This window comes from Erithacus rubecula (genome assembly GCF_903797595.1).
Source record: "Erithacus rubecula genome assembly, chromosome: 4".
Lineage (NCBI taxonomy): Eukaryota > Metazoa > Chordata > Aves > Passeriformes > Muscicapidae > Erithacus > Erithacus rubecula.
The window spans coordinates 36654887-36682005 of NC_136686.1; the positions used below are offsets into that span (position 1 = coordinate 36654887).

General features: G+C 37.3%; 1 protein-coding gene across 1 annotated transcript; it reads right to left on the reverse strand.

Moving 5' to 3' along the window:
- Positions 1–26961, reverse strand: CAND1 (cullin associated and neddylation dissociated 1). The gene is made up of 15 exons (XM_079303910.1): positions 26658–26961; positions 22447–22590; positions 16168–16322; positions 14623–14746; positions 13943–14199; positions 13754–13859; positions 13106–13251; positions 11754–12046; positions 10930–11071; positions 8792–10285; positions 7934–8029; positions 6246–6415; positions 5986–6150; positions 5650–5757; positions 1–4691 (listed from the first exon to the last, which is right to left on the reverse strand). The coding sequence occupies exons 1-15, from the start codon at positions 26723–26725 to the stop codon at positions 4467–4469; spliced, it is 3693 nt and encodes a 1230-aa protein (XP_079160036.1). The 5' UTR covers positions 26726–26961; the 3' UTR covers positions 1–4466.
- Positions 26962–27119: the final 158 nt, after the last annotated feature.

Sequence of the window (27119 nt, forward strand, 5' to 3'; positions counted from 1 at the left end):
TAAAGTCTTCAGCAGCTTTATTAAAATGACTCATAATTGCCAAGTGGAAGAAATCCACCTAAGAAGGGAAATAATTTCTGCACAATAAAAAATAACAAAAATGTAAAAAAACCAAATATAAACTCCTTCAGAATAAAAATATTTTCAAAATTACGACTTTTATCAAAATACTCTTTTTAAGAAGCAGGGAATAGAAATTACCTCTTTACATTCTGGGATCACAAGCCACCACTTGCCAATTACTTTTTTCTTTCCCTTCTCTATTTCCCATTCTTCAAAAATATCAACAGCAGAACACAGAGAAAATTATTTTAAATTAAAATAATGCCACTTTGGTTTTGTCTCTTTCTCAGCACAATATTTCAGTTAATGTATTCCAGCCAATGTCCATACTGTTCTCAGAAACAAGCTTTTATTTCTTCTGTGGTTCAGTGCCATGTTCTAAACCACAACACACAGGTGAACATCAGCAAAATCCCTTTGTTTATTTTGAGGGATGGATGTCCTTTCTGAAGGAAGTTTTCTCCTCATCAAAGATTATATATGGAAATACTAAAACCTCATGGGGTAGAAACAAATCTAAATAAGTCTAACTCCTTATCAAGACAAAATTGCCTGATTCTCAGAAAGCCTCATTTGCAGAAAGCTTCCCTGTTTCACCAACACTGCTCATGGAAGATTAACTTGTTCCATAATTCTTAAGAACTCCCTCCCCAAATTCAAATACAATGAAAAATTATAAATAGATACTGATGAAGAAGGTGGATTGTATGAGAGTTGTAACTATACCCAAGAGCTTTTCTTGGGCAGGGAGCAACACTTGCTACCAGAATTTCTACCTGCTCATGTTCAGTAGTGCAGCACTCAGATTTTCCCATTTCATAGAAAGGAGGAATCAAAGAGGGGGGAAAAAAGTAATAAACTGACTAGTATTTTCATTTTTTCAGAGTTAATTTTAAGAACAGCAAAAACAAAACAGACATTTTATCTGCAGTTTAGAGCAACAGGGAAATAAAACCCAGAGGCTGCAGGATTAAGTGTTTGGTATTTGGCAGAAACAAGCATTATATCAGTCAGAATGATCAAGATTCACAAAATAAAAACAACCCCCACACACACATCCAAGGCCCCATGTTACTTTGCTTTTAGAAGAGGAGGCAACCAAGGGGAAGTACCAGTAAATCTCAGAACAGGTGCTAAATCCCTGCTACTAAGTCCACCAGTGCAGGGTGAACTTGTTCTGTGCCTCATTATTAGAACATCTGTTAAGGCAAATACAATAGGAACAGATATGGATTTTTCATTCATATCTTCAAATTGATGAAATTTTAAAATGATCCTTCATTTGAAGGAAGCAATGCTGTTTACATGCCTATGTGCTGCTTTGTACACCTCATAAAAATACAACTGGAATTAGTACAGCGCTCTTTATTTTGTCAACTGCTATATTAGATGCCATACTTTGAAGGAAAATCATATAAAAAATAAATTTACATGATTGAAGTGCAGCGTTCTTGAAGTACTCGTAGGTTTCAATTTATAACTTCAGAAAAAAACTCTCTTGTAAGGATGGCGAGTTCTTTCACTGAAAACCAGAGCATGAAGTATTTTTGAGATACAAAAATATTTTAACGCAAGAAACTGCAATGCAAGGACTGGCCAACCGCTTTCATATTACGCACAAGCTTGTTAATTGGTCTTAATTGTCTGTGTGCAAACTGATGAAAAATACTAGAGAGAGTTCTAATTTTACCAAACATCCTAAGAGCAGGCTTTCAGAATGCTGGTTTTGTTTTAGTGAGAGAAATCTCCTATTTCAGTTTCAAATATTTAGCATTTAAGAAACAGCTACAGGTATTCCTGACATCTTCTGTAAGAGAATTACATGAATGTAATTGATCTAAAATCATAAACATATCAGATTTATACAAATACTTGGATATACAGAGCGAAAACCAAATAAAACCTTCAATCTAGTAATCCAGTGAAAGTGAGTGGAATTTCAACACCTAACATGGTTAGATTTTTTAACACTAATAAATTATCCCTGTAATTACGGTGCAGTTACAATCTTTATGAGTTTGTCTTCCCACATCACCAAAATAACTGACTGCTATGTGGAGACAACCACACTCAGAATTTCTGCAATTTACAGGGAAGACTGAAATTTTTATGTTCCCACCTGCTTCGTCAGTGGTCACAGTGAAGATTGCTCTTCTGCAAGAAAGCATTCACTGTGTAATATAGCTCAACCTTCCCTTCTGTCCTAAGCTTGCTCCACTGTAATGTACTGCAAAACAAAGTGAAGATGATCTGCCTCCACCATCAGGTGTTTGTTACAATAGTGCATAAGCACACACAGATCTCTCAACTATGAATATTCTGTTCACTTACCATTGTCATCTACTCCCTGTTTCTATTTTAGCCTCACAGTTGATGTTTATCATACCATTATCACATCTAACTTTAGATCTATAAAACATTTTAATATACTCTGACAACTTAATGCAAAAAGTTCAGATTAATCTGACAACTAATTAGCACAACAGATTCTTAATTAGGAGGCCTGTGTATTGCTGCAATTGAAATAGATGAGTTATACAGTAAGATAGCATATACCTAATTCACAGTGCTTTTTCTACTGCATTGTTTCTCTCTAGTCATCCCACTCCTTTTCATGACATTTAGATATGTTTGTATGTTTAATCTCATTTATTTCTACTTCTAAAAGACAATTGTTACATTAGTATGAAGACTTTGGAGACAGAGAAAGCTACATTTTCAAAAATTTCTACAGCATTAGAATTGTTACTATGGAACGAGTTCATAGACTTCTTTGTTCAGGTCCTTCTAAGAAAGTAAACTGTACCAGTATCTCCTCTGCTTTTCCCAAGCTGCAAGCATGTAAGGTGAAGATTTTGCCCCCAAGCCCCAATGCTCACAGGAAACCATCTCTGAGGTCATAAAAATGAATGCTTTTTAGTCCCGTAGCAGCTTATACCATGTACCCAATGTAACAGGTTTCCAAAATATCAAACTAGCTAAAAAATACCAGTTAACTAAAAATATCCAAATTCGTATCTGACTTGGAAAAAAAAAGACAACTAAGCAGTTGCATTAAACAAGCAATGAGGCAGTGGTCCTCCATCTTTTTGTTATTAAATTCCCAAATCCAGTTCATTGTGGGACTGCCAGGTATCCATTTCTGGTCCATGTCTAAATTACCTCAGTGTATCCACTGAAGAATGTTTTCTTCTGTTTGCTCTCTATCTCTCTCCAGGCTTTTGGCCATTCCCTGTTTCCTGTCTCACCAGAATACTGTATGACACTTGCAGCACTGCAGCCTACAGTGGTCCCATGTACCAGAACAAAATTATGGTCTGGCACCACTTGTCTAGATCAACACAATATATTAGTGCCTTAACAAAAGCTGTCAGATGAAGAATAGGAGATAGAATCCACTGAAGAAACTTCCTTCATACTTTTATAGCAAAAGCAAAGTTGAATCCTGAGTTCAGGAACCACTGAGCAGCTCATTTTCTCTGCTCATTTTATCTCCATTTTGCTTTCTTCCAATCTTACAGTTTGTCCACCTCAATTCCAGCGGATTCAGTCTTTGGGAATGAAAACCCATGAAAACTGCAGAAACTGTAATGTTTACTGTAAGAACATCTGCAGGGTCATATTACTGGCATTTTAAAAAGGTGGGTTAAGACAACAAACCTTCATTCATCCCTTCCTGTTTGAATGGCCTGTATGTCAAAATACCTGAAAACTGCACTGATACGGTAGAACTTATTTTAACTTGCATTACGAATAAACTGCACATGCTGTTTTACAGACAATATATATTTGTAAACTTGTTCATGCAAAATTAGTGTGCACAACAGGGATATTGGTTTTCTAATCCCCACATCTGCAAAAATGACATTTATGTCTGCTCTTTTTGAACTGTGCCCAAACTCTCTTTTTAATATAATAAATCTTACACATAATTCGTCTGCCAGCCAAACCAATTTATGAAGCTGAAACAAAAAAGAATAAAAAGTTATACAAAAAACATGGTGCACCTGGACACTTGATTCCCACCTCCCCCCTTTTTTGTTCACAAGTAGAAAGAATGAATAAAAGAAAAAAAAAATCATGGTCACAAAATTTTGACATTTTAATCCTAAACATTACAGGGCAAATGGATGTTGGAATTTATTTCCATACATCATGAGTCAACTTTTTAATTACCAAATGTGGCCAAATCCACTATAACAAGAGTGGTTAAACTCTGGACTATGGAAATTTATTTCTGGAATAAATGCTAGAAAAGCAATTATGGGAAAAGCCAACTGTCTCCATAAAGGTAAATAAAGTGGAACAATGTGAAGATTAGATACTTTTTCTGTTTCTTACTCATAGCCTGTCAATTCAGTGCATCATATGGTTCAACATAATGGTCCCCATTAGACAAACATCTAACTAGTGTCCATTGATTCCAAGTTAGTGGATGATGAATCTTTTTGGATACTTTCAAAGATGGCTGCCAGCTCAGGGTTAGAGCTTATCTGTGACTGAAATTCACTCATTAATGGACTCTTCTCTGCTTCTGGAATGGTTAGAAGTGCTGCTACAGCTCTCATTGCAGATCGTTTTAGTTCATCTTGCTTTTCAAACTCCTGTTTCACTGAGTTCGCCTTTACCTACAGAAAAAATTAAAATACACTTGAAACTTTACTCAATCCTCCTTCTATACCAATCTTAAAAAATATACCATAAAAAAACCCAACCAAACAAAAAATACCCCCAATTTCTTTTTAGCAAAATTTTTACCATCAAGTTTACAAATAGACTGAAGCTTCAACACTACAAGGTAAGCAGAAAAAAATCATAAGCTGCCAAATCAATCACCAAATGAAAGCAACTATAGCAGCCAACCTATAGTTAGTAAGGTTAATAAATTACTTTAAACTGCTATTACCACAGTACTCCCAGCTTACAGAGAATAGAACTTTTTAAAGAGGCTGTTCTTCATTACAGTAACTGTTTAACCTCTTGTTATTTTCAAAGATATTTCAGCAATACAAATATATATTATAATTAAAGGCAGTCAATTTAAAAGCAAGGTAAATCAGGCAATAAGTGACTGTCAGAGCACGCAGGTGAATCAACACCAGAGCAGGAATGGAAGGAGACTAACTACAAAGATCCAATAATCCTGTAATATAAATGAAGAAGGGGAATAAATGACAAAAAGTCTAACAAAACCAGGACTACTTTAGACTGCCTTCATGCTTGTCTGAAAAAAAACCATCATAAGTCAGAAAAACTCCCAGTATTCCAATTTCACAATTGATAATGAAGGGGGGTTTACAAATTGCCCAAGTGGCATCTAAATTTTCAAGAAACAAAAGAAAAGGCATTGAAGACTCAGAGCATTTTCAAAAGAAGCTTACAAATCTACCTCTCCACCTGCAATTTAAATAAATTTAACACTTGTACAAAGATATATTCATTTCAAATCTAATTATCCTGCCTACCACAGCTTATCAACTGCAACTCAGGAAACGCTGCAGCAGTACAGAGGTATTCTTTAAGCACGAGTTTATTCATATTTCTGTAAGAAAATACAAAATAATGAACTAAAATAAGCTGAAATACCTTAGTTGTACATGTAGCACGCAAAGGTTCGACGAGCCTGTCCAATCTCTGCAGCACAGCGCTCGGACAAAGGGTAGACAGCCTCACCAGCATTAAAAAGGTCAGCATCTGGGGTGAGCAAAAATCCCAATTCAGCAACAGTTATGCCTGCCACATATATGGAGATATATTTCCCACAATGCTGTGGAACCTTTTGAATAGTCACACTTTAATGAAAATGGCAAATATAGTGAAGTAATTAAGCATATGAAGTCATATTTTTACCACTTCAGTCTATTCACTATTTGAAATATTTTGACAAAGTCACTGCTTTCACAGAGAAAAATGACAGCTAACCTTAATATCATAGTGATCCTTCAGACCATCTTCAACATGGTTTAAGAATTCAAATATATCTAGTCTATCCAAACAGCTATCCAACAGAGTATACATGCACTCAAAAGCTGCTTTCCTTATGTCCAACCCATCATCAACTGTATGCTTAAATGGTCCCATTTCCACCTGTCAGTGAAAAGAAAAAAAAAGTTTAGTAATACACTTCTTTTAAAAAATAATCTACTTATATATTTAGCATTGTTTTATCTCAGTTATCTTACCTCTCTGATTAATTCCTTTCTGACTTTAGTTTCATTGTAAAGATGAGGAAGCACAGTATCTAAGAGGTCCCTTATCAAAGATGGTTTATTGTGGGCAGCTGAATTAAATGTCACTAGGGCTACTCTTCTGACATTGAGATCTGGGTCCTCCAGAGTTTTCAGAAAATCACCTATAATCACATACAGAAAGAAAGCAAGTAGTAGAAGAAACACCATCAAAATAAACAGCCATCATAATGACATATAAAGTCTTTTTCTGAAGATATATCATGTAAATTAATGAAAATTACATTTAACCTTTTCTTTATTTATTAAAATTCTCCCAAAATATGCATTAGAAAACCAATTTCAATTTCTGCATTTCAGGAATTTGACAACACTTCTTAAGGAAATTATCGCGATACTAACTTTTAACCTTCAAATTGGCATAAACTGAAAATACCTAAATTACCATAAAATAGGCCTACTCAGTATATATCAATGTAGCACCACCTCTCCCATCCCACCCCATCTTTGGCCATTTTTAAATTAGATTTTTCTACACTTCTATAACATAGCCTTGTTAAAATATACGACTACATGGATGTTTGCTCAACGTTTGTGAAGTTGTATTAGCAACTTCCATGAGGAATGAACATCTTCTGAGGAGAAAACCATCAAGATGTAAAAACAAGTGACTCTTACACCCATCAAAAAGCTGGGTAACAAAACACAAAATGACTGAGATTTTTAATCTACTATACACTGATAGCTTTTTGATTGAATAATCAAAAAATATTTCCAGAAACCAAAGGGACAAGGCAGCTTCAGTGGGAGAGGATAAAAACCTAAAAGCACAATTCTTGAATATATTACTTTAAAAGAAAAAAAGCTTAGCGATGAAAATATCATGCAGTAAGCTAACTTTATTTCCCTATAAATAAAAGCCTTGCTCTTCACAAAACTTTGTTTTAAATCATAGATCTTTTCTCTCCTATTAGGTTAAGAAGTGTAGATCATTTTTCTACAGATCTTCAGACCTATAATTAATCAAGCATAAAACATTCATAACATACTAAAAAAATCCACAGTATTTTGCTATACAAATGAGAAAAGAAAAAAAGCCACAGAATTGCAAAAGTCTTTGTCATACCAGTGCTACACTAAAAGCTCTGATTACCTTATCCCTGTTTAAAAATACACACAATTCCAAATGCTTTCAGACCACAAGCATTATAGAATCATAACAACCTATATTTACAATTCAAAACCTGGTAATACTCAGAATAATTCACACAAGCAGACGTGTTTTAAGTGACTGAATGTCAAATATTTCTAAGATCACACTTCTTGGTAAATATAGCACATCTTACTACATCAAACTGATATAATTTGGCAAAAACACAGGAAAGGAAATCAGCTTTTGGGTCCCATCCTACTAAAAACACTAGCTTCTTGTATTGCCCATCACAAAGTAAATACAGAGAACTTTTAATGACACAATTTTTACTGCTCAGAAATCAAATAAATTAGTGTTAAAAGAAATAATTGGCTACTATGGAAATATCTTGTAACTCTTCCAACAGTTATTATTAGCAGCCAATTCTAGTATCTTCAAAATATTTATTTCTGGTAACACAAAAAACAAATTTTAAATGTAATTCTCTTGCCTGAAAACACAGAAGCTGTCAGATAAGTGGAGTACTTACCTATGCAGTTCTTCAAGAGTGGGTCTATGGGTTGTGGATGATCAGAAATAGTGAACTTAACAGCAGTAACCACTGAACTTCGAGCATATGAGGACCCTAATATGAAACAAAAGTGTGAACATACAAGATTAAAACAGAATAACAGAATCTAAATCATATTCAATTCCACTCATTCTTCTTAGACTTCTAATACTCTTAAGAACAGTAAACAAGAAATGCTATTTGCTACTAGCAATGCAATACGTAACTCAAATAAACTATGGATAGAACATTTTTAAAAGGGAAAAATACCATAACATTGTAATAAGCATGTAATGTCATCTCCTATAGAAAACTTGAGCAATAAGCCTATTAAAACAGATTATTTATGATCACACACAGGCCTACAAAAAAATATTCCCCTTCACAGCAGAAGCATGTGAAGAAAACACATGAATACAGTTCTTGATATAAGACTGATTCATAAATTATGCACCAAAATCCTTCCTAATTCTTAAAAACCTCACATCCTTATATGAAAATTAGGAACACAGTAATTTACACCAGAAGGTCAAAATGTTGCAATTGGTTTGTTAATTTTTCCCTTAGTCACCCATGCTCCTTCCCCTTCAAGTTTATAGATCTTTCTTAATATTTTTAATGGAAAAATAAAGTCTGAAGGCAGAACACAAGTGATTCTTGCTGTGTATGACTAACAACTTCCAGTAAAAGTAGAAAACCTTAACCTTCCATTGCTGGGGGAGGGAAGCAAAACTTCAAGACAACATTTAAGCAAATAATTTGAAAAACTAGATCCATTCAGTAACAGGTATCATAAAGCCATCTGCTCCAACACATACATGCACTGCTACTCCTCACCTGATGCCAAGTATCCCTTGAGTCGTGGAAGCAGAGTCTCTGGGTCTATCAATGTAAGCTTGCCCAAGCATTCAGCAACAACATTCCTTGTACCCTCTTCTGCACATTCACAGTGTTTCAGGAGTAAGGCCCAGATGTTCTCAACATATGGTTTGAGACCAATCACTGACGCAGAGCTAATTATTTCTTTCAAGGAATGCAGAAGAAGGTACTGCCTCTTAGGTTGACTGGTTATTTCTTGTAGGACAAATGGCAGATACTCAGGAAGATTGCCAACACTAATACTGCCTAAGGCGTACGATGCCGCCGACTTGACTTCTTCACTGGGAGAAGAGAACGCTTCCAGTATTACAGACTTCAGCTCGATTTGTCCACTTAAGTCAATGTGATGCCCAACCTCCCCAAGAGAAAGCAAAGCCAAAAGACGAATGGAATCTGTGGACCTCGAGTTCTTAACGTCTTGAATGAACTGACCTACTACAGCCGGTCCTTCCTTAGGGCAGGCTCGAGTAAGGGCAGCAACACATTTGGCAATGGAGTAGTAAGACTGCTTGTGAGTAAGTGCTGTGCTCTGTGAGTACACCGGACCCGTCAACATGCGCAGTAAATCCATATAGCCTAGATTATTTGTACCAGTCACAACCAAAGCTTGGAAAAATTCTAGCATGGCACTAAGTGCTCCACCCTGCAGCAAGGGTGATCTTACCAGCCCAATAAGTTCATTGAGAATGGAGCCACTAATCTTGGACAGGGAGGAAGGATATACTTTAGCCAGCGTTGTCAGAAAACTGATGGCCATCTGTGATACGTGCATATCACTTTCACTAATCAGAGGTGGAAGCTCATCCAGGACTGCATCAATCATGGCAGCTGTCAAGCTGTCACTGTAATTCTTAATTAAAATATCTAGTGCAGAAAGAGTGCCCAGCTTCAAAGCTCGCTGGTTCTTTCTCAAAAAAGAAGCAAGAATAGGAACTCCTTCCCCAAGGATTGGTCTCAAATCTATCTTCAAAGGAGAACCAGCAATCAGTGTCATGGCCTTCACTGTAGTTAACCGAGTGATCTCATTCTTCAGTCTCTCTAGAAAGATCTGAAGTGTACTAGGCAGGTCTGTGCCTAGACTGTCACCAAGGCTACAAATGATTTGACCCATGCAAGATATTGCCCTTTCTTTCACCTCCTGATCAATGTCTGCAGCCTTTAATCTCTTGATTGTACAAGTAAACAAATCTTTGATGTAAGGAGTAGCATCAAAGGAAGTAGGCTGGTCTAAAGGACGAATAACCTTCACAAGTTGTTGGGTAACCAGAAGTGCCTCTGATGTTATCTTGTAAAATGGGTCACCAACACAAGCTACAACTGGAGGTACCAATGCTTGAACATGAGGATGAAAGACTTGGGGAGAATGATTGCAGAGGATCACATACAAACAGGACAAAGCATCAATCTTCAGATTAGAAGAACTTGATTTGTCATTCAGTGAAAAAATTATTCCTGCAAGAAACCAAAAAATGTATTTTTAGAGCAGGTATTTATAGAGCCTGCTAGAACACTTCAAAATTTCCAAAGGAAAGCAGCTATACTGAATTCATGCCTTCCACCTCCCCATCTTTCTGAATGCTTCCAAACCCCTTCCATCACTTTATTCAACTTTTAAGCTTTTAAGCTTCCTCTGTCAAAAGACATAGGCCATTCAATGGTTTATGACATATTTTTATTAATTATAAAGAAATTCTGAACCTTTAACATTTTCAAATTTAATTTTCATAGTAACTTCAAATTTCAACCTTTTAAGTTTTAAAAACTAAACTATGGAAAACATTTCTCTGTTTGAATGGAAAAGAAAGAAGTTTGATTTTGTAACTACAAATCAAAATAATTTTTTTTAATAAAGAAGAAAAAAACTTCAATCCTTTTTTCAAGATTAATGGAAATATATTACTAAAATACTTATATGGACACACATAATGGCTGATTATTTTACCATTTTCTTTCAACAGAAGCCATGCTTCAAAGCTTTTCACAGAAGCACAGTCGGGACTTAAAATATATTGATGTTTCAGAACTTCCCATACGATTTATTAGTAAGTATTTAAGTATTAGTAAGTATTTATTTATTAATGCTGTGTTTCTCATACCTGGTACAAGTACAGGAACATGTTGTGTTAGGGCTCCAGGTAACACATTTACTAGCTCAGTCAGCATGTTAAAGCAGCACTGACGAGTCTTCACACTTTTCTCCTTCATCTGTTTGTGCAAGGCTTTAACTATGTTGGGAACCTGCAATCATCACATCATTAATTGATTCAATAGCTGGCATTTCTTTCATTATTGATCACTGGGGAATATAAAGAAATATGTGTATCCTAAGAAATATGTGTATCCTAACTGCCTGATTTCTCTACAAAACTAGAGACGTTGTAGAAACACTGGGAAATAAAGATTCAAAAATTCAAAAACTCGAAAATACTTTAAAAAATACCACAGTAATTTAGCTTTGAAAGACAATTTGCATTAATTGAACTATAGAGAGCAACAAAGTCACCTAAATTATTCACTTAAAAGAAGTTTTTCACCATTATCCTTTTTATTCTGCAAGTAAAATATGTTGCAGAAGATCAAGTTTTATCTTTACAATTAGTGCTCATGTCTGGATATAGAAGTGAAAAGTAACTTTTCCTTTGGCAATTTGGCTCAATCACATAGGACATGCAATTTTTACAGGTGAGTAAGCAACTGAAATTAAATAAGCATATTTGTACGAGTCAATTTCAGTTTGTAAGACTGCTGCATTTTTTTTGGGCCAGTTCACCCAGCTTGCTGTCTATGTTAGTATACTACAGGAATAAACTCTAACCAGTGTATGAAGAAAGCATGATAAAGCACATTGAATGAACTATCCTTATCAAAGGTGCAATTTCAACATGTCTTCTCAAAGATAACAAAAATTTTTACAAATAACCTGACTCTGAAGCATTGTCAAAGGTGTCTCTCCTTGTTCCATTGCATCAGGATCACAAAGCCAACTTTGCACAGGTCGAGTTTGTTTTAAAAGAGAAAGATATGCATGAAAAACATCTGCTTTAACATTCTCTTCACGTTCTTTGAATCTGGCTATTAAAGCAGGAGATACAGTTTTGTAGAATTCTGGAAGCATTTCGTGTCGTGTGCTAACCACAGCATCCAGACATTTAGCAGCTGCACGTCTCACTTTCCAGCTCATGTCATCATCATCACTATATTCATCATCACTCCCTTCAAAAAATAAATTATGCATATGTTCAAGTCTAGACAAGCAAAGCATCAAGTTTTATTTTAAACAATTAAAAAGAACACACTTTTTAAACAATTAAAAAGTAGAGTTGAGTAAGACACACAAAGAAATAGGTTCAGAATTACCTTAAAAACCATACACATAAAAAGTCTTCTAAACAGCCTAACTTGTAATTCTCAGCCAATCTTTTTCATGCTAGTCTTCCATACATATTAATTTAAACTGCAAATAGGAAAAGGAGCTGTCCATCATATTTCCAGCCTGACTACTGATTTAAAGCATATTCTTCTCCATTCATGACATAAACAACAAAGCAATAGTGAATACTACCTGATCATGATTCAACCAATTATTTTGTTTCCTTTTTAGGGGTAAATCAACTCACACAGTGTCCCCAAAAATAACAAAAGAAGTATAGAATAAGTGTATTAGATTTTTCAGGTCATAAAGAAACAACTATGCAGTTCACTCCTTCCTTAAGTAATGAGAATTTTATGCCCTCAGTTCAGATTACTTGTGTGTCTAAATTTTCACAAAGCTTACATCTGGCAATGCTTGCTACCATATTAACAATAAAATACCTTATGCCTTTCAGTCTGAAACCCTTTTATCCTACCGAAAAATACTGAGTCATTTTCAATCTATTCTGATTTTAGGCATTAGGTGCCAATATATTATAGTGGAAAGTAGTGAAAAGCCTTTCCCATGATGTGTATGTATTTTCAGTTCATTAACTTATGTTCTCACTTGAGTTAAACCATGCCACATGCTGCTGCCTTGTTCCACCTTTCAAGTATTTAAAAGTTTTGTCTTGTATTTTATGTTCACTCTGAATTACTGATCTCCAGCAACAACATTCTATACTTTTATTCCAAGAAGTGAGCTCATCAGCCATGTTTAAAAGAGGTACAGAATTGGAATGAAAGTACACAAATCATTCAAATGCTGGTGCTCAGGAGTATTACTACCCCTACCAATATTCTCAGATGGGTGCAGGATCAAAAGATTACCCTCGCTCCCAAACCAAAAAGACAACATACCTTGATCATCATCATCACCACCATCAGCATCCATAGCATTTTCATCTTCATCTTCATCATCATAATTGTAATTAGGATCATAAGTAAGATATTTAAGACAAATGTTTATAATAGTAGATACATGAGGATAAACTTCTTTAGGACACCTGCGTAATATAAAAATACAAACAATGTCAAATTACTTTGAAGCACTAAAATATTCCTAAAAGTTTCCATGTTGCATACTGTACTTTGGAGAGAATACCTAAGACAACATCAATGCATCCATCTGAACTACAGAAGTTCAAAAGGAAGGTCAGAAAGGGCAATGCCACTTTGTAACAGGATCTGCTAGACTGGAAGGCTGCAAAGGACTTATATGTGCCTTTGGATACCAATTTTTTATCACCACTGTCAGACACAAACATTATTACAATACTTCACACCTCTCATTTGAACAAGTAGCAATGGCACAGTAGAAAGTTTGTAAAGTACAGACATAACATACTACTTAAGAGTTAAGTTACAAGATAGAGTTATAGGAACTGTTCCAGCACAAAGCTTGCAGGAGTATTCTGTATGAAGTAGGCTGTCTCTTGACAGCTTACAACCAAATGACACACTATTATATCTTAATAAAGCTGAAATAGGTACCCATGAATGACTTACCTCCTAACAAAAGATTCAAAGGCTTGAATGCAGTACTCTCGTAGTTCATCATCATCTACATTACAAAACTTCACAACCAAAGGAATTATTTTCTCAAGATATTCACCTGATAAGAGAAAAAAAAATAGCTAAGTAATTACTCTCACTGAAACAATACAAAGTAAAAGATAATTTATATACTTTTCTTACCTATTCTGTGACCTGCTTGCCTACTGATAGCAGCAATACACTGTATATAGGTCCTAGTTGTTGACATGGAATCATTTTTAGACAGCTCTGTCAACAGATGTTCAATGAGGTCAACAAAAACCATATTGCCACAACTCATAACCAGGTGACCAAGAGCAATGATGGTTCTTTTCCTCACAGCAAGTCTTGGGCTGGTCAGCTGGGGGAGCAGACAGGTCAGAATTGAAGGGTGGAAGTTAACAAGCAGTCCTCCTTGCCTTAAAACAGACAAAACACAAACTCAAAACCAATTGAATCTAGATAATTTTGTTCATATACTGTAAAACAATTATTCAAATATTCCCCAAACATCACACAGATTCCCATCAAACCTTGAAATTTCAGGTTTTGGAACTTTTTTTAAAAGAAGAAATGAGTTTAAAATATATCCTAAAAGCAATAAACATTAAAATAAGCTAAAACTACAGTTCCCAGAAGATTAAATAATAATTGAGCTTTCAACCAATTATCTTCAATACATTCACTTACTTTGTGCTAAATTAAGATTCATCTATAGTTAATATTACCATATTATTTCACATTACTTTGAATAATTTAATTATAACATTTGGAGAGCTGAAGTTCAAGCTTTTAGGAGTATATATGAGCATTCACCAGTATATTAAAGGAGGGATGCTTACCTGCTCAGCATATCAGCCATGATATCCAGTGCCTCCAGTTGAACAGACACATCTTCCTGCTTGGCTATAGCACTAGTGAGACGCCCTGTGATCTTTTTGCAAACATTAGCTGCTAATGCAGAACCTGAAAGTAAAACAAAACCTCAACATTTCCATAATATTAAAAAAACCCCGCTTTTAACACCAGAAATGATGTTATGGAAAGCAACCCAATCTACATAAAGAAGGTTTTTCCACCCAACAAAACAAAGCTTAAACAGCCACCCTGTTTGCTAATGCCATGTAGAGCTGAAAAGACTATGTATAAATGTACTGGCAGGAGAGTTGTACACACAACAGAAGAACACTGCTTTTGGAAGTGCAAGCAATGGAAAGTGAAAGCCACAAGAAGTTCTAGACCAATAAATGAAAGGACCAGTGGTAAAAATTAAGGCATAAACTATATAGTAAGGAAGAGCACAGAAGTAGATAGAGCCACTTCTAAAGGCAAAAAAAATCAAAACAAAATTATTTTGCACAAGAAGCCACATAAAAATTAAGTACCTGGAAGACTACTGAAACTTCTGAGAAAAGGGGGGGAAAATTTATATCCAAAGTATTTTAAAATACAAGTAAAAATGTCTTTATAACATGTTTATTTTTATATTAGGAATATGAATTATATTGACAGACTTTGCTACATTACTGTTTGAGCTTTACCTCCACACAAAAATCTCCTTTTGTTTTGTGTAGGCAAACAAAAGAGTGAAATCTTAAAACAACTTCCTTAAAATTAGCTGTTTATATAAAGCTTATGCATCTCACTGCTGCTTGATAAAAGCAAGATTTACACGTCAATTTTCAAAAAGGATATTAAAATAAGAGGGTTTTTTTTAATTCAAGAGACCTCAGTCTCTAAAAACATAATTTCCAAAGCCTTTTTAATCACCCTCTATTCTCATCCATATTCTATACTAAGATATCTGAAAAACACTTCAGTAAAAAAGTTAGGCTATTAATTGATGAGCTGTTCAACATCAGAGTCTCTTTTAGAGGAAAGACTGCCTTCATTTACACCTGCAGGTAAGACTTTCACTAATTTAACAAGCAACTGAAACACAAATGTCCCTCCCGAAACAGCTCCTAGGAAGGGTGACAAGAGATCAGATGGTTAATGAAAAATACAGTTGTAAACAATTTTAAAGTGTATTATCAACTAAAGACCAAGATGAGATTTAGGTATTACTACAGCCTAGATGTGCTCTACCAGACAGTTATTAAAATAGCTTTTACAGCTGTTATACTGAAGTTCATGTTGTCTGAGTTTGTGTTCCACATTACTGTAATCCTTCAGTAACAAAAAAAAAGTTCTTAAACTAGCAAAATTCGGCAATATAGCCAGAGAAGGAGAAACTGAAAGGGCATTTGTGTCATTTTTTTACCTGAACTGAAACTAGTTCCAATGCTGAATTAACTGAATCCTCTTCCCTAAACCTCCAACTTTTTAATTTTTTTGAATTAGTAAATGATACAACTACATAAAGTCTTCAGTACAAAATGCCTTACCACTGGAAGCTGGGGGAAGTTCTCCAATCACAGTTTTAAGACCAATGCTTGAAATGTCACGTAACTGTTCTTTATCTGAAAGCATGTTTGTACAGAGGGTATCTACAATGGTCTCCACTTGATACTCCTTCACTTTACTCACCAGAGGACCCAGGCTGTATAAATAAGAGAAGAATATTAAATTGGCAACAATATTATTTCAGTATTTTGCATTCAAGTAATAAACTTAAGGTTGGTTTTGGTAGCAACAAAAAGTAGAATTTTAAGAACTGAAAACTTTCATCTGGTTGGACTGATAACTTGCCTCTATAAATCCAGTAACAAAATACTTGCTTATAGTATATGCTTTTTATTTGGAGCTGGAAATAATTTTGTATGGCTGTTCTTCTTCAGTCTCAAAACCAGACCCCCTATTACTTCTCAGTTCACAACAAGATTTATAACAAAAATTAACCTAGCTAAAGCTATCAGTTTACATGCTTGACTCTCAGTGCCTGCATAATTTACAGACAAGTAAACAATATTTTTAATTACTGCATCTTTATGCTATACAACATTTGGATTCAGTCATGGCTCTATGGAATAAGACAAACCCAAAATACATCTTCCATCCCCAAACCTGTTGTATGTCCCCTTTTTTCCCCATGTCCAAGAATTCACATGGGCAAGATCCGATTATTATAAAAAAATGCCCAGCAGAAGCAAAAGGCAGAAAGCAAGACTTGAAAACAGGAGGAGGGCATGGACAAACAAGCTCTGGCACTGAAGCAATATAACTTACTGCACCACAGTAACCAGAGTAAGATTCAAAGAAGTTTTGTCATCAGGGGTCTGCCACCATGTTAGGCAAACCTGAAGCTTCTCCTTTGATGGCCACGCTCACAATGCCTTAACTCCCATGAACTCAGAACAGTCTTTGCACTTGAGGCACAACACTTGGATTAATGCCCAGGAATATGCAATTCCCAAGGAAATCACATCTAGCACTTTCCATGCCCTCCTTCACAAACCATAACCTGGCTTGGTTTCTTTCTCACTTTACCTGTCCTACTCACGTGGCAAAACCTGCTGGAAATACATGGGGGGTGGGAGGGGGGCAGGAGCAGGGTGGGTGGAGAGGCAGCAAAGGCAAAACATATTTGCCAAAACCAGGCACTGAAGTATCACTCACAATTAACTCAGTTTTGTTAATGCACAGAACTTGGAATTTGACTAATTTGACATTAGTCAAACTAGGGCATACACATCTGAAACTGATGCTTTATGATCACATCAATGCCACAAATTCAGAAAGATTGGAATTTATTTAACTTGCAGCCCAAAAACTGAAAAACTCCTCATAAATCTGTACACAAACACTTGCAAACACACATTATTATCTCTAAAACACACATACACCAAGCCATCCCTGTCTGCAGTTGAAACATTTTCTCCAGTTGCTGAAAAATCTCACAACTTGATTTAAGTCCAGCTTTACCTTCACTGTGATTCATCGACATATCTATGTACAGTTTTCCTTCAAATACACTGACTGTCAGCCAGTGGCTGCTCACAGCACTGTTGCACACATCTACTCTTGGTGCATAGTAAATTGTTTTGCAAGCAACACAAGCAGAAATCAACTCAAACAGAAACCTACAGAATTCCAAGGTACAATGACTCCATAGTAGTCCAGAGAAATCAAATTCCCTGTGAATTTCAGTCAACAGACTACAGCATATAAGGTTACAACCCCCTTGTTTTAAACCTGAGCTACTGAACAACTACTGAATTCTGATTCTTTCTGGTATTTTTCAAATGCAAGCTATGAGTAATTAAAATAATCACAGCAAAGGCCAGTTAATCAGATTCATCTCGGCTAAGAATCAGAAACAATTTTTTGCTAATGTTTTAAAGGTGACCAAACCACAGGAATGATATTAACACACACTATAAATTACAGTTTCTGGAAAGCATTAAACCATATTTTACCTTAATCAGCATCTTCATTCCTATTTATTCAACCTATTAATTTGGCAAAGCAGACATAACAATTGTGAAGTAAATTTTACAGAAGATTACCTTAAGCTTTTCTGGCCTTCGAAATCAGAAAATATCACTTATACACCTTATTATTAGTCCCAGATTACAAACCAATCCTATCAGAAATTGAAAATAAACCATAACCTTCTTGTAACAAATCAGTTCTGACTACAATGCTTTTGCACTTAAGCATGTATTTTACACACTTGAAGGCCATTTTGGATAGTCATAAGTGCTCTTCAATCTTTTCCCTTTCACTAGCCAATAACTTGTTGCTAGGATCTCTCAAAGTAAAAAGCTCATTCAGCTGCCTATGGAAATAAACAGTGACACTGTCTCCTTTAAGTTACACACATTTGGAAATAAAGGTGTTCATAGCATGGCTCCATATTAGGAAGCTGGACACCAACATGCAATCAATTTTAATCTCCAACCAGCATATTTTAACAGCTATGGAATAAGCACATTTATTTACAAGGAAGAATTAAAATTCAAAAATTAAAAAACCCCCAAAACATTATTCAAATCACTAGTATAGCATGATGTGCAGCAGTGTATTACCAAAGCATACACAAGCTTTGAAGCTGCTGAACTGGATCAGCCACACAGCAGCCAATACATGCATCATCCTGTTCACACTAATGACTCAGACTCACAGCGTCAGGCAGAGCTCCCTACATTGAACTACTGCCCAGAAAAGTCACTCTGATAAATGCAGAGAAACTACAGTACCACAAGGGAGGAATCACTGAAAGGGCTTACTTTAATTCCACTTTCTTTTGCACCACAGAAAGATTTGGGTATGTTTGGCTTTTTACTGGTTTCAGAAGACATTTCAGGGTGTGAACAAAGAAAAATTACTATGTGTAGGTTTAAATGGTAGAATGTCCAAGTGTTCAAAATGAGAAACTGTTCATCCTTAAACTGCAACACTGAACACATGAATGTGCAATTTGGGCCAAGAGAGCATTACCAAGATTATCAGCAATGAGGAACAAGCAATACCAACACAATACCTAAGCTTGGACAAATGATACTGCCTGACTACACCGGATGCACATAATCTCAATAAAACCATAGGCAGTGTAACTACTGCTGCCATAAGGCTCTCAGGATACCACGCTGGACTACACTTACAGCCTAAACTAAGGATATGCTGTAAGAATAGCATTTTCCACGCTGGCTGATGGTAAAACAACCTAAGACTATCAGGCAAAACAAACTATCCTTCAAAAAAATGGAGACAGCAAAAATACATTTAATATTTTACATGCAATTAACAAAAACAAGGTAAACAACCTGCTGTTTCTGACATAGGTTTCATCTACTGCCTGCAGTAAGAAGCTTAACAAATAAAACTCAGTTCTCTTCTGTAGGGTCAAAGATTAGAGCAGGCCAACTTTTACTTCAGGAGTACTAATGCTGCTCATTAATTTTCATTTTCATTTAAAAATTCCAGCATAATGTAATTGAAAGGAGCAAGAACAAAATCACCAGCATGTTTTGTAAAGATAATAAGAAAAATGTTCATTGGAATTTTAACCAACAGAGCTCTTCTTACTCAAGTGCAAAAGCAAGCAGTGGATAAGGCAAAACCAGGAACACTGCTCACTTGTTGATACACTTGCCTAAAAATAAATACTGCTTTATGGTTGCTCCAGATTGTTTCAAATCTGCTGTGTTCAGTGACCTCAAGAATCAAATCTTCAAAGAGAGACTCTTATGCAAGAGTTCTATTCAGAGTGTTTCCAGTGATCTACCTGTAGAGAAAGTTTCCCTAACAAACTGCAATACTTTACTCCCTTTCTCAAGAAAAAAACCTATCTCAAGTGCAGACAGAAAAGTACATTGGGGTGTCTTAAATCCTCTTCCTATGAGAGAGGAATTGATACTTTAATGGGTCATCAAGGGTCTGATGAAAATTACTGCTGATAGTCTCTAAAGTTCACCACAGCATTTAAATTAAGAAAGATCTAAACACAGTTTATACTTTCCTCAGCTAGAGGTACAATAAATCCTTAAAAGAAATACACAAGAGCACAATATACTTAAAATAAAAAAAGTCAAGAAAAATATGCTGGCTGAAATTAACTTACCAATGAGTAAAGCTGTCACCCAGTGTTTTAGTAGATGGAAGACTTCAGCTGAAACTGTCATAAAAAACCTAGAGCTTAATAGTGTTCAGCCTCTCCTATCCTTCACCCCACCAATGTTTCTACTAACAGCTAAACTGCAGGAGAAAAACACTAAGCCAGAAGAAAAGTAAGTCCCTAAACCACTCTGTAACAAAACTAAGTAAGAAGCAGTGTGAGAAAAGGAAAAAGGAGTACAAAAACAGCAAACAGGAAGCAGCAGCAGCATTAGGCTTAAAACTGTCATGAACTGTATTTTGAGTAGAAGCTGCTGTAAGAAGAGAATACTCTGAAAGAGTGGTGGGGTTTTTTTTTGTATTCAAAGCATAGCTGCAAGTGACTGGGACACAAACAAAAACCAAAACTGAAAAACACAACTTGATGCATTTCAGAATGTGCACATGAACATTGATGTTCATAATTCACCTGGAAACTTTTCCATTATGTTTCTTGTCCCATCAAAGTAAATTTAACACTATTCCTTAACATTATTTGGATTTCTTAAAAACACTCCAAACTTCAAAGAGATACAGTCACATTAGTTAAATCCAAGAGTTTTACCAATATATCAAAGTAAACTTTAAAAACTAAAGAACTGTTAATAACAACAGGATGTACACACACCTGCAGGAAGTCACCTATTTTCTCATTCTCTTCCCTTTGCAATCTTTCTGTAACGTTTTAGCAAGCATTACTTGTACTTTAGATCCTAAATTCCAACACTGCATTAAAGATTGTGATATATATGTCTATGTGTACTAATCTAAAGCTCAGGACAACTTCAGGATGCATGTTAGAAATTAGTATTGCACGTATGCTAAAATATAACTTCTCCACAAAATGCTATTGCACACAAAGACAATTCTAAGTCTGAACCAAGTTTCACAACAACTGATTGAGTACAAGCAATATGTTTCAAAACCATGAAAACATAAGGAACTCAGACACTGCAGAAGTTTGAATTAAAAAGAAACACAGTATTTTGTGTTGTTATGAAAAGGAAGTAAGACATTTTAACAACACTGCATCTCTGGTGACAGTAGTGAAAAAGTAGTGAAGATTATAGTGCTAATATACCTAATATTGCTAATATTGCTGAAACTTGACATTCCTACACCAGTTTGGCTGTGCAAGGTTTTGGCTACCATCACTTACAACACCTCACAAGATGAAAGCACTACTTCTAAATACATAAGCAGAGGTACACACAGGCTTTTGCTGATTTGCTAGTCTGACAGGGCAAACTACAAAGAATAACAAGATGAAACAAACTTGGCTAGTCACAATGTGAAACTTCTCAAGCTCTTGTTTACCAAGTTTACTCCAATTCATGGAGTATAAATAGTGTATATGGAGATTAAAAAAAACCCTGAGCTCACAAACAAGCACTGTCAGGAACAGTATACGTCTCTTAAGACAGGCCCACTTTAAAACACATAAAAAGTTAGAATGGCCAAGAACAAAAAGTAGTAAGAAATATAGCACCTCTTCAAAGGATGCTTTGGAAAGTCACACTATATGTAAAGATCAATAAATTGGGGAAGAGAGGGCAGTGAAACAGAAGTCTCTGAAACGCAAGGAAACACACCATGATCCCATAAAACATTCACAGTTCCTGTAAAGCTTGTAAAACCATTAACACAGTATTCTGAATGTTAGTGAAGATCTAAGTTCCACATTTGATAACCGAGGCCATATCTTTACCATTCTATGTTTTCGTCTCTGCTTGAAAACAACTCCAATACCACAATTCTTCCCCTGCACATCATCTAAGGTCTCACCACCAAGTATCAATGTGGCAACTACCACTGAATTATAAGCCTTTTGTACCTATCTAGGAATCAAGAATTTTCACCAAAGAACAAGTGTGTCACTCAAATACTTTCAGCAAGGACTGTATGTGCTATTTGGTGCCTGAAACCCCAAATATTAATTCCCAATGTCACCAAACGTAGCTTTTTACATTACAACCATTAAGGCAGGTAGTCTACAAGAACAAGGGTTCCTCTGTGGACGTTAATTTCAAAAATAATTTTGTGTAGCAGTGGTCGTTTGAGTTTTCAAAACAGCTTTGTATTATTCAGTCATCATACAATTCTTTACATCATAGGAAAACAATACCTACCATTTGACAGCTAAGTTTTGCACCTCACCATTTTTATCTTCCAGTAATTTCAAAATCATCTTCACCACCTTTCTTTCACTGTCATCATCCAGCTTGATAGAATCTTTCTGTAGTTCTGTCATCAAGTCATTAGTAGCCATAAACCTGATAAAAGATGGGAGATAATTATTGCAAAAGGGATATGGGTAATTCACAATGCTCGGGATTCAAGATTCATGGTTTCCATAATTTGTTATCAAACAAATCCCATTTAACATAGAATTATTGTTGTCTGTTTTGTGATGCAAGTAGCATTTATAAAACAGAAAAGAAGAAAAACTGTATTTGAAAATGGCAATAACTTTGAGTGAGATCATCTTTCTCTTATGAGAACAGCTACATATTTTACTTCCTACATCTACATTAAATTCCATAGAATCTCCACAAAGAAAAACTGACACTATCACAGATTTTAAATAGTCCTTTCATAAGCTATGTCGATGTTGTAAAAAACAAGAAATTGATCTCTGCTGAGTTTATTTTAAGACAATTTTTAAGCAAGAAGAAAAATATTTTCTCAAACATTCTCCCAAAAACTCCAAACACCAAACTTCAATTAATGAAGGGAGAAATAAAAGTTATGTTCCATGTGGTTTTCGTTTTCTTGTCTTGTACAAACTAGCTTGTTCACAGCCCAGAAAACAGCTGATCACATTTACCCAGCCCACAATACAGGGTGCCAGAGTAAAGAACAAAATTAATTCTTGAGAGATCAGGCAAATAAAATAATCTTTCATATCAATTAATTTACTATTTAATAACAGTCATATCCACCAATAGAACATACTGAAAATTTAGTTTCCAAAAATATTGCCTTTATGCCTTCTGTTTCTTTCCTTTCTGAAGTCGGTTTCACAATCCAATTTCCTTTTGTAAGTGCCCTCTCTTCTCAGAAGCAGCAATACAGATGCATTAGTCAATTACAAATCCCAAGGGCTTCAGTACTGACTCCAGCCCCCATTCAGAACTCCAAACAAGGCTTTGCAGTTAAACGGCCAAGGGTGACACTTGGACTTCAGGCACATCAGCCTCAAGCAGACACCACTTTAGCCCGGGTCATGTTTGGAAGGTTATCTCTGCAGCTTGACATGCCAGATACTACTTCTTACTGAAAACCAAAGCCAAGACTCTGCATAATCTTAATATGCATCACAAATGCCAGATGCCTAACCTCACATAATGGACCTCAACTTGTCCTCTCTTTTAATAATTCCAGTCTAATGGCCTCAAGGTGTTTCTAAGATAAGACCTCACCCCTTTTTCACTCACTCCAACAGTCCCACTGAAGCAAGCCTGCAGTGTGACAGGAACCAGATGTGCACAAAAACAGGTTGTGGATGCAAAGCATCAGCTTTTAAACACAATAATGAAAAAGGCTACTTGGTAAGCAAAGGTAACAGATAAGACCTAATTTAAGGATATACAGGAAATCACACCGTACAAGAACACTCAAAAACTCCACGTTACTGCTGTACTTACCTCCTTTTCTTAAAAACTGAATACCATCCTCTCACTTCCTTGGTCAACAGCTATTTCCTAGCCTTAGAAGTTCATGTCCACTCATCACCTATTTGTCAGGTGCTAAATTAAGCAGAGCATGCACATGCTCAGTGCACCAGCAGCCTCTACACTCAACGACAACAGAGTTCTTCGGGTGGACTGAAAGATGCAAACCAACTCTAACACCACCACCCTGTACTCAGAGCAGTCATTCTCCTGCTGCAGTGAGGACACTCCTTCCACAGCCACTTCACCTGACTGCCCATTTTAGAACCTAAGCCCAAGTTTCCATGTGGACAATACAGCTGCAAGTATGTACATCTTCCATGAAGTCCATGTTCCAGCTCTGCAGCAGACAGGCCAGATTATCCAAAAAAAGGAGGATTACATTTTACAGTAGACTGCTTACTTGAACAGCTGTTTCACACTCTGCTCCCTGATATCAGCAAGATAACTAAACTGTCCCTATTCAAACAGATGTGATCTAAGAATAAATGCACTTACAAGAACTAAATACTATTTTATCCATTATGCAAATACACAGTACACATAGCTTCATAAAATGTTGCTTCATAACAGCCAGTGGGTAAAGGTCTATCCTCACTCTTTTTTTATGGTTTGTAAAGTTAGATTTTAATCTATGTTAAAAAATATGTTGTAATATTCAAGAATTTCAAAGTTCTTCAAAGTTACTAGAACAGATAATTTCTGAAGTGTGCTCTACTAAAGCAACTACACAAGAAGTTTTAATTACACACAGCTAGGAGAGAAAAAAGTGTTTGCTACAATTGCACTGGACAAGTATAACCTACCCCTTATATACAGAAAGTTTTTAACTCATAAAAATCACTATTCATCACAAACCAACTGGAACTTACAGTAAGTTGTCCTCTCCATAAGTACAAAATGGAAATTTCACTTAATCATAGAAACAAACAGGCATGAAAACAGTAAAAAATCTTGCAATATTTAGAGGAAGAAATGTTTCAGTCCAGTTTCAGAATGATTGAAAGAAATATGGCAATTTTAAATTGCGTCTTTTTAGAGTAATCAGTATTTTTTTTTTATTTCCAAAATTTCTAGTCTGAACTCGATAGGTAATATAATACTATTAAAATTTGAAAGAAATTGACAAATCAAATTTGTGTCCAGTGCTAAAACACTTTGTCAAAACCTTATAAGGTTATTCAAAACCCAACTTTATATAATTAGTTTTCAATATATTAAGAAGAGACTTGTTTGTATGTCATCTACATTAATTATAAACTAAGCACTGTGATGCTGCAGCAAAGCAACAAAACACAAGTGCATTTTATGCCTTTTCCCTGTCTGTATTGATATACTCTCATTAACAACTTAACAACAAACTTGAATTTCTGGTTGCACTCAATACCAAAACTATGCACTTCTTTTTAACCTCATGCTTTGCCAGAAGTACTGTGCAAATGTATTATCTCTGCTGTTGTTTTTACTTGTATTTAATTTTCTGATATTTTGCATTTTATCTGCTATTAATTTATTACAAAGCAAGCAAGTAATCCAATGAAAACTGGTGCTCCTGTGACAGATCCTGAACTCAAAATTAAATTCCAGTCTTGTCCCCATAAAACTTAACTGGAGTTCTCTCTCTGGATGCACAGGGACAGTACCAAGCTACACATGGAGCACAATACCCCACTGCCTAAAGATGCAGAATCCGGAAGGATGCGAGCTTAGGATCACAGAGTCACAGAATGGTCTGGGTTGGAAGGGAGCTCTGCAAGGACGGGGTCATCTAGAGCAAGTGACACAGGAACATGTCCAGGTGGGGTTTGAAAATCTCCAGAGAGGGAGACCCCATGACCTCCCTGGGCAGCCTGTTCCAGTGCTCTGCCATCCTCAATGTAACAAAGTTCTTCCTCAGATTGAGGTGAAACTTAGTGTGGTTTGTTTATGGCCAATCCTGAGTCCTGTGACTGGGCACCACTAAAGAGTCTGGCACACCTTTGAAATAACTATATGCATTGATGAGGTCCCCTCTGTTCTCTAGACTGAATGCACCCAGCTCCCTCAGTCTCTTCTAAGAGGGATGCTCCAGTCCCTTTACCATCGTGGCCCTCCACTGCACCCTCCTGAGTCTGCCGTGCTGGCTGTCCCTTCCAGCTTCTATTCGTACAATCATAGGATCCGGTTTTTTTGAAGTTGGGAAGAGACGAGGGAGGTCACCTCACCCGACCTCTGCTGCTCAAGGCAGGGTCAGCGACAGCTGGCTGCTCAGGGCTCCGTCCCTTCGGCTTCTGAGCATCCGCCAGGTCAGGAATTCAGACCTCCACCCTCGCCTGTCCCCACGCCAGTCAGCAAACCTGGCGGCCGCTCGGCTTCTCCCGGCTGCCGGAGATCTCTGCACACGAAGCGTGGAGGCCGCGGCGGTGAGCCCCGTCCTTCACGGGCAGCAGGAGGAGGGCTCCCCGCCCGGGAACTTTCTCCCCGGGGCAGCGGCAGCAGATTCTCGCCCAGCCCCGCAGCGGCGGCGCGGACGGCCCGGGCCCGCGGCACCGGCCCCGCCGCCGGGCACCTGCCCCCGCCCGGCCGCCGCGACACCAGGCCCGGGGCCGGCGCGCAGGCGGCCGCAGGCGCAGCGCGGGCGCGGGGCCGGCGGAGGGCGCGGAGGGGCGGCGGCGGCGGAACCCCACCTGAAGTCCTTGTCGCTGGATGTCATTTTCTCCAGCAGGTTGGAGATGTGGTACGAGGCGCTCGCCATGTTGACGGACCCGGCCGGGGCGCGGGGGGGAGGGAAAGGAGGAGAGCAGAAGGCGGCGGCGGCGTGTTCCCGGCCTCGCCGGCTCCACTGGGCCCGCGGCTGCAGGGGCCGGGCCGGGCCGGGCCGGGCCGGGGGCGGCGGTCGGGGGCGGCAGCTGCGGCGGACGCGGCGGGAGGGGCGGGCAGGCGCGCGCGGCCGCTCGCGCTCGGCGCCGGGTCGAAGGCCGGCGCTGCTGATTGGGTCCGCGGGCGGGCGGGAGGCGCGTGCGGCCCTGTGACACCATGTGACGTCAGAGCGTACGTGGCGCAGAGCGTGCGCGGGAAGTTCGGGCGCCGCGGGAGAGTGGCGGGAAGGGGGGAGGGGGCTGCGGTGGGGCCGGCCTGGACTGCGTGTC

Bases quoted from the DNA above. Each gene is read 5' to 3' on its own strand.
- CAND1 (XM_079303910.1), bottom strand. From the start codon at position 26,725: ATGGCGAGCGCCTCGTACCACATCTCCAACCTGCTGGAGAAAATGACA. The intron at 22,591-26,657 runs GTGGGGTTCCGC...ATCTTTTATCAG, and splicing joins TCCAGCGACAAGGACTTCAG to GTTTATGGCTACTAATGACT. The intron at 6,416-7,933 runs GTAAGTACTCCA...ATGTGATTATAG, and splicing joins ACTCTTGAAGAACTGCATAG to GTGATTTTCTGAAAACTCTG.